At 41.2% G+C, this 9,152-nt stretch overlaps 1 protein-coding gene across 5 annotated transcripts in view; it reads right to left on the bottom strand.

Annotated features, from left to right (window-relative positions):
• Positions 1-9,152, bottom strand: part of LOC109915585 (phosphodiesterase 4D interacting protein) — a 288,714-nt gene that overhangs the window by 20,205 nt on the left and 259,357 nt on the right. For all 5 annotated transcript variants that reach the window (XM_048601955.1, XM_048601956.1, XM_048601957.1 and 2 more), the window contains 2 exons: positions 8,862-8,999; positions 1,941-2,120 (listed from right to left, as the gene is read on the bottom strand). In XM_048601955.1, the coding sequence (XP_048457912.1) occupies positions 1,941-2,120; positions 8,862-8,999 (318 nt within the window). The remainder of the gene's footprint in view (positions 1-1,940; positions 2,121-8,861; positions 9,000-9,152) is intronic.

Raw genomic sequence — 9,152 nt, 5'->3', positions numbered from 1 at the left:
GACTTCCAGAAGGCCTTTGATAAGGTGTTGCACAGGAGGCTGCAGAGTAAGATAACAGCCCATGGTGTTAGAGGCAAGGTACTAGCATGGATAGAAGACTGGCTGTCTGGCAGAAAGTAGAGAGTGGGGATAAAAGTGTCTTTCTCAGGATGGCAGCCAGTGACTCGTGGTGTTCCACAAGGGTCAGTGTTGGGACCACAACTTTTCAATTTATATATTAATGATCTAGATGAAGGAGCTGAGGGCATTCTGGCTGAGTTTGCAGATGATACAAAAATAGGTGGAAGGACAGGTAGTACTGAGGAGGCGGGGAGGCTGCAGAAAGATTTGGACAGGTTCGGAGAGTGGGCAAAGAAGTGGCAGATGGAGTACAACATGGGGAAGTGTGAGGTCATGCACTTTGGTAGGAAGAATAGAGGCATGGACTATTTTTTAAATGGGGAGAAAATTCAGAAATCTGAACTGCAAAGGGACTTGGGTGTCCTAGTCCAAGTTACTCTTAAGGTAAACTTGCAGGTTGAGTTGGAGTTAGGAAGGTAAATACAATGTTGGCATTTATCTTGAGAGGACTAGAATATAAAAGCAGGGATGTGCTTCTGAGGATTTATAAAGCTCTGGCCAGACCACATTTAGAATATTGTGAGCAATTTTGGGTCCCATACCTCAGGAAGGATGTATTGGCCCTGGAGCGGGTCCAGAGGAGGTTCACAAGAATGATCCCAGGAATGAAAGGCTTAATTTGAGGAACATTTGAGGGTACTATATTCAATGCAATTTAGAAGGACGAGGGGAGATCTAATGCAGGAGAGATTAGGACCTGAGGGCACAGCTTCGGAGTAAAGGGAAGACCATTTAGATTGGAGATAAGGAGAAAATTCTTCAGCCAGACAGTGGTGAATCTGTGGAGGCCAGGTCATTGAATATAGTTAGCACAGAGATAGATAGGTTCTTGATTGTCAAGGGGATCACAGATTATGGGGAGAAAGTGGGAGAATGGGGTTGAAAAACTTATTAGCCATGATAAATGGTGGAGCAGACTTGATGGGCCAAATCGCCTAATTTCTGCTCCTATGGCTTATGGTCTTTAGTTTCTCACTTTCTCCTTACAATCTTTTTTAAACAAAGATACAACATTAGCCATCCTCCAGTCATCAGGCATCTTGCTGACAGTTATAGATGATGTAAATATTTCTGCAAGGATCTCTCAATTTCCTCCCTTACTTCCTACAACATTCAGGGATACATTAGATCAGGTTCTGGAGATTTATCAGCATTTTTATTCTCTAAGACCTCCCCAACTTCCTCTTCTGTAATGTGAACTGTTTTTAAAACATCAAAGTTTGTTCCTCTGCATTCCCTGGCCCCTGTTTCTTTCTCCACAGTAAAAACTGATGGGAAATATTCATTTAGTATCTCTCCTATCTCCTGGGGCTCAACGCAAAGACAACCTTCCTAATCTTTAAGGGGCCCTATCCTCTCTCTAGTTACCCTCTTGCTCTTAATGTATTTGTAGAATCTCTTTGGATTATCCTTAACCTTATCTCAGACTCTAAATCTTAAAGGGAGCATTTTTGCTTTTCCTGTAGACAGACTTGCAATCAGGGTCTGTGTAATTAGGATGAAAAGGACAATAAATTTGAATCTCATATTGAAAGGGATTCAGAATCAGATGAAAACAGTAGGAACCACAGATCTTCTCAGGGTTATGGAGCACAAGAAATTTACAATATATGAATCCCAGGGCTGACTATGACCTTCAATACCCCAATTAATTACCGTTAATCAATCAAGCACAACCCAACTGGCTGATCACTGAAAAACAAACTGCTTTTCATGATGAATGTAATACCCAGAAATTTATTTTGTTGCACCATGAATATGATCTTTCATGCCAAAACATTGACTGAGATTTTCTTTCAGTGGCCTCACAAGCTTCCTACCTTAACCTCCTTGTTGCTGTTGCGCAGTGCTGCCTGCAGCTGACTGTTGACTGCGTCTTTTTCCTTCAGGAAGTGAGCATGCTTCTCCTCCATCTCCTGCTTCAACCACTGGAGATTCTTGTATGCTATTGAAATCTGCTCTAACTCTAGGTCTTTCCCTTTCATGAGGTTCTCTAGACTCTGAAAAATCAGAGAATAAGATGATTGTAATCAGATCAGGGCCATTCAGTTCATTAAATCAAGCACCTGCTGTTTCAGATGTGACACAGATATTCCCCCCTGTTGTTCAATACAGCAAAAGCATTCTTTATATTTAAAGGAACTTAACAATTTCCAACAGCTTCTGGTTATTACATGGATGAGACCCCACATCCCAAGTCCTCACCTAAGCATGATTCTATCTATCTTCAGCACATTCGTACTTTGCTCAATTCATGAATAAAGTAAAATTAAAACACATAGTCCATCTTGGATCAGGTAATATCACTCTTGCCTTTCAGTCAGAAAGTTAAGTGGGGCAGGAGGGGGGCGGGGTGGTGGTGGAGGGGGAGTGGAGCCCAATTTCAGGACTTGACTATATAATCCAAATGGGCATATCAATGAATTGCCATCAAAATATTCTCATTTCAATGGTGCCAACGTTTAGTCCTCAACCAATCAGGAAAGTTTTTAAGATGTTTATTCATCACATTACTTTTTGTGAAAGCTTGTCCAGCACACAAATACCCACATTACCATATTAATTACACTTGAAAAATATTTTAGCAGCTGTGAAGTGCAATGAGAGGTTCTGAAGTTTAGAAGGTTACATATGCAAATTCCATCTATTTCTCTGAAGTGAATCGAATCTCAGACACAGCATCCATTTCCAATGAAATAATTAACAATCTCTCAATCACTAGATGAGATCATGCAAATCGCTGCTTCTGATTAAAGCAAATATTCAGAATTAACATAACAGCTTTGTGAATTGGGATTAGTTTCAGTGGTGAAACAAAAGTGAACATCTGTGTATTTTAATAATTTTCTTTGATATTTATTAAATTGCAAAAACAAGGTTTTAAAATAGAATTTAGAGGTTTACTGATTTCAGTCAGCAGTAAAAAAGTGACAACAGGTCGCCAAGAAATTCTGTAAATCAGCAAAGTGGGTTCATTTAATGAGATGCAGCATATTTTTAAAAGACTAAAACAAGTCAATGCTGGGAAGTTATAGCGAGGAGGGAAAGGTTTTTCCGACCTGGTGCAGACAGGTTTTGGTGCATACGTGTGGGCCAAACCTGGAAATTAGCCTTGGTCTGGATTCTAATTTTCCTTTGGCTTTCCATAAGGAAAGGGTCAAGTTATGCAGGAAACCCTCTCCATCTGGTGGGAAAGCAATTGGGAGCCTTTTTAACCATGATTTTTTTCTTTCCCAAGAGCGTGTTGTTTTCACCTTCTGTCTGCACCTTGTCAGGTCCACTAAAGAGGAAACAGAGTGAGAACAGCTTCTTCAATAAAACTGAAAAGCTGGAAAGGTTTTGCTTTGATGAATTACAGTGGAAAATCTCCAGCTATTGTCTTCAAGAAGAACCGGCTATATTTGTTGTCAACGCCACATCACTAGGTGGGGCATCGAGTGCACACATGCAGAAAGAACAGGTTTACAGTATCACTTCAATACAAAACGATGGAACAGCAGGGGCCAGGAAGAAAAGATGGCACTGCCCTTACAATGACAGTGAAGGACGGAGTCAAACTCCTGATCATCGATTCACTGAAGTCAACTCTTTGGAACATCATACAGGAATGGAGTGTTCCCAACATGCAAACGTAAGTAGAGGATTTATGCTAGGAATAAATGTAACCACATGAAGTCAGGCAAAGCAGAATGAGAATTTCAGTAACCAGTTACACCTAGATTTGACAAAAAGCCCCTTGGGAACATACTAAGAGTGATGTTGATATAACTTCATGCATAGATGTTCCGAACTGGTTATTAACGCAATTGGTTTCCACTCAGTATTGATAGCTAATACATCTGGTTAATTAAGGAAATGCTTCTTTCAGAATCGGCATTCACAAATCTGCTGTAAGCAGGCATTTGATACTAATTTATCCTACAGATTGTCATTAGCTCTCAAAAAACAAAATGCGGGGTGTGGTGCATGTGCATAACTTCCACCTGATCCAAGCTTTGCTACAAACTTTCCTGCTGCTTAGCTGAGGTACGTTAGAATTGTTTGAGCTTGCAGTCAGTGAATGAGCAGTTAAAGGTTTAGAGCTGGAGCAAATTATGTATGTACTGAAGTTTAGGGGTAGGGAGATATTGCCTGTGTGTAGCAAGATATTGTACATCTGACTTTTAGTAACTGTTTATCACCATCTGTAGAAAGGACTTGAATCTGCATACTGATATATAACAACAAATGTTGGTTATTCCTGTAATCCCTATGTCATGTTGTTATTCATACACATATTCGGAAGAAAACTTCCAACTCAAACCACACAAGCAATTAAACAGTGTAATTGAGGAAAAAAAAACCAGAAATGTCTAGCATCAAGCCCTTGCCATCATATTCTAAAGAATGTTCTATTTCTGTATTTTGTCACAACCATGTCTTAACTTGGTGTTATAAACGGTTTGCTCAAAATTAAAGCAAATGAACTGTTGCATTATGTGTCACATTACTATGTCAGTATACCATGAAGAAACATACTCACGTTATCTGTATTATAGCATGTGACATGAGGGTTTAAAGGTCTTAATCCATCTTACCTCAGACCACTTGAACCATTGCATGCTACTAGAAGCGTGCTCCTCGGTTGTAACTTAACAGCTTAATATTAGCTCATGCACTTATGTGTCTGAGGAGTGTAAGTTTTGTACAAAATGGTTAATTGGAATAAATATGATAGATTCTTCAATAGTACAATATCTACATTCAATTTTGAATGTGACAGATGATAACATAAGTATTACCACATCAAATACAACACCCTATTGGAGGCAAACTCACATCATGAACAATCTTGTAAATTGAACATCCAGATGCATAGCCCACAGCACATAAATGTAAGGCTCTGGAAATGATTCACATTGGATTTTAATTCTGAGAGATTGCACTGCAGGGCATAGACCCAAATCACTGTCTCAAAATGCATTACACAATTTACGAGTTCCTTCTTGGAAATATTCCATGTGATTCTTGATGTAATTGATATTCCTGATAAGTGACTATATCCATTGTATTTGTCAAAGTGCGTGTGTGAGAGAGACGACTCTCTGCTTTTAGCTATGCCTTATCATGTTACACATTAGCTTCATTGCAAAATATGCAGATCCTCAGTCAGCTGTATAATTTTTGCCACTCAACTGTCTAACATTGCCTCCATTATTTTAGTTGAAAGGAACCTTTGTAGCTACTGTCTTTCTGAAATTTAAGATATCGGGTACTGTTGAATATTGATTTCACTGCAAGAATCTTTCAGCGAAAAGGAACTAATGGAAGTATCTGAATATTTCTTTATGAAGTGTACTATATGATAAAATGACATCACCTTCATATGCACAAACATACCCTGGCACAGAAAGCTCTGTAGCAGTGTTGTGATGTTACCATCATCATCTGTGCAAAGCAATCAGCTGTCATGCAGTGACTGCTAACATCTTGGAAAGCACTTCACTTATAGCACTGCATTCAGCTGCAGTGACACTACCCTGCTGACAGCTTTCAGCACAGCATGGATGTAGATTAGGCAGATCCAGACTTCAGCTCTGCTGAGAGTTAAGAACAGAGGTCACGTCATTAATGACTGTTTCAACAGCAGAAGTAGCAGCACCAGGTGCCTTCTGCTCAACTGAATATCCAATCACAGGGCAGGAGATAGGAACATTTGAGCAAGAGTAGGCCATTTATCCTATAACATCTGCTCCAACATTAGATGGTGGCTGATCATTTACCTCATCATCACTTTCCCACAGTAGGCCCTTAGATACCTTAATATCGCCAGTCTCCAGAAAGCCATTGATTCTCATCTTGAACCTGCTCAACAACTGAACTTCCATAGCCCTCAGTTTCAATGAGATCACCTCACATTCTTCAAAACTCGAGGTAATAGAGGACCAGTTTCCTAAATCTCTCCTCATTAGGACAATCCTGCCTCCTACTGAAGTTTCAACGGGAAGGAAGGGAGATGCTGAATGTGGGGTATACGCAGCTTTTGGAGGCAGACGATCAATTCTCTTTACACGTGGGGGATATCAGTGCTCTAGGAACCTGACACTGACAAAGTTGGTCACTGCTGATATTGAAATCCAACTACCTCACCCACTCAGCCAGCTCTGTATCACTTCCTGTAAAGACTCTATCCAATTGTCTCAGTTCCTCCATCTCCGTCGCATATGTTCAGATGAGGCTAACTTCGACAAGGGAGCCTCCGAAATGTCCACCTTCTTCCTCAACCGAGGATTCCCCAGCTCCGTTGTCGACAGAGCCCTCAACCAGGATCGAACCATCTCCCGCACTTCCGCCATCACCCCTTCTCTTCCCTCCCACAACAGCGATAGGGTTCCCCTTATCCTCACCTACCATCCCACCAACATCCACATACAGAAGATCATCAGATGCCATTTCCACCACCTCCAGCGAGATGCCACCACCAGACACATATTCTCCTCCCCTCCCTTGTCTGCCTTCTGTAGGGACCATTCCCTCCAGGACACCCTGGTCCACTCATCCTTCAGCCCCAACACCTCCCCACAGCCCTACGGGACCTTCCCCTGTCACCGGCGAAAGTGCAACACCTGCCCCTTTACCTCCTCTCTCCCCAATATCCAAGGGCCCAAACGTACCTTCCAGGTGAAGCAACACTTCACCTGCACTTCCCAGAATCTAGTCTACTGAGTTCGCTGCTCACCATGTGGTCTCCTCTACATTGGGGAAACGAAGCGTAGACTTGGCAACCGCTTCACAGAACATCTACGTTCTGCTCACAAAAACTACCTGTTGCCTGCCACTTCAACACACCACCCTGCTCCCTGGCCAACATCTCTGTCTCTGGCTTGCTGCAGTGTTCTAGCAAAGCCCAATGCAAGCTGGAGGAACAACACCTCATTTTCTGCTTGGGAACCCTACAGCCCTCTGGACTCAATATCGAGTTCAATAATTTTAGGGCCTGAAATCTCCCATGTCCCAGCCCCTACTCCACACACCAGGCCTTGTTACCACATAGCCTGTCATTACACACACCCTGTTGTTAATCACTAATAGTCCCTATTAACAACTATTCACACTCCCAGCCTGATCGTTAGCAACTCCTTTGTCTGTCCAACTGCCTCTCTCTCTCGTTGGGCTCTATCCTATCATTTACTCCCTACCCCACCCACCTCCCTATTTTCTGCATATAAACTGACGTTTTCCCAGCCACCATCAGTTCTAACGAAGGGTCACGAGACCCAAAACGTTAACTCCGTTTTCTCCTTCACAGGTGCTGCCAGACCTGCTGAGCTTTTCCAGAAACTTTGTTTTTGTTCCAGTGTCACTTGCCTGGTTGAGTTTTTTTTTTCCTCCAAGGAGAACAAAGAGATGTTAGAGGCTGTAATGGAAGAACTGGTGAGGCTTTGTAACCCAGGGCTGCCATCCTATTAACTAGAAATTGTTCCTTGGATAAAATAGAGATGTCATCTTGACTTCCCTCCCCAAGTGGTCAGGGAGCTGAGAGGCAGGATATTAATGCTATTGTTCCATGAGATAACTACAACAGAAGCTATCAATTAAGAATAAAAATAGAATGTGCTGGGAGTAATCAGCATGTAATGGCGGCATCTACAGAGACAGAAATAAAATATAATATACAATAGGTATGCTTCTAACTGAAAACAAAACTAAAAGAAAAATTATAACAGGTAAAGCAAAGGAAACAAAAAGTGCAGCAAAACAATGGTTGGTGAACTTAATGCTTAATCCAGAATGCAATAAAGTGCCTAATTGAAAGATAAGGCACTGCTCCTCAAGTTTATGTTGGGCTTTACTGGAACCATGCAACAGGCCAGGGACACAGTTGCCATCATAGCAGTGGAGAATTAAAATGACAGGCCACTAAAATCTCAAGATCATTCTTACAAAATGAGCGAGATGTTTTACGAAGCAGTCACTCAATATGTGTTTAGTCTAATCATTGCTGAAGAGACTGTGTTGTGAGCAGAGAATTCAGCAGACTAAATTGAAAGAAGTACAATTAAATTTTTTGCTTTACTTGTGAGGTGTGTTTGGGGCCTAGGACAATGAGAAAGGAGATAAAAGGGAGATGTTTCATTTGCAGTGAAAGACATTGTACAAATGGGACAGGAAGCTTGGGGTGACTGAGGAATGTACAAGGTGATAAAACGGAGGGAAAGAAATGCACAGAAACATGACAGACACAGGCAAGGACCCTCTCAACCATGGTGGAGGTGAGGATAACCGTGTTTGAGGGAAAAAAAGACTATTCTTTTACTTCGTTTCTTTTCTTATCTCACTACCACCCACTCCAGGCTAAGACTAACTGTTCTGCAATTCAATCTCTCGATTTCACAGATCTTCCCTACATCTTTGTCTCAGCCACCCTCTGATGAAAACCTATCTTTTACTTTTCCCCGAGTATGGATGAAATAACAAATCTCAAATATTAACTTTTGTTTGTCTCACAATACATGCTGTCATAGCTTGCTGAGTGCTTTCAGCATTTCCTATTTTTATTTCGGGTAGTACCTTCAATATTCTGCTTCTTTACTCATTATGAAATTGGGTTATGAATAGAAAATAGCCCCAGAGTTTTGGGATAGACTAAGTTTCCATCCAAAGCATCTGAGTAAACTACATATCCACTTTCACTGCTCCGTTTGATCACTCCACCCTTTTATATCCTGCAAATATAGATTTGCAGTGTCTACACCACTTACATTAATAGTCTCTTCATTGTTGGAGAAAATGCAACGGAATCTGTCCAGATCCTTTTCTTTCTCACGTATAACCAGATGCAGCTGCTGTATTTCACTCTCCTTTTTTTCCAAAGTACTGAACTTCTCATCAATGGCATGCTGGAAATGAACAGTACAGATAATTTCTAGCTTATTAGAAGGTAGAAATGCTGTCCTAATTTTTAGAAAGCTGCAGCGATCTCAAACTCTAAAGTACAAAAGAGTAGTGAATAGATAGCAAGCACATTGAGATGTTTTACTATGTTAGAAGGG

This window comes from Rhincodon typus, chromosome 10, assembly GCF_021869965.1.
Source record: "Rhincodon typus isolate 14 chromosome 10, sRhiTyp1.1, whole genome shotgun sequence".
Lineage (NCBI taxonomy): Eukaryota > Metazoa > Chordata > Chondrichthyes > Orectolobiformes > Rhincodontidae > Rhincodon > Rhincodon typus.
Note: the sequence above shows the minus strand (reverse complement) of the source record. Positions and strands in the feature narration are given on the sequence as shown.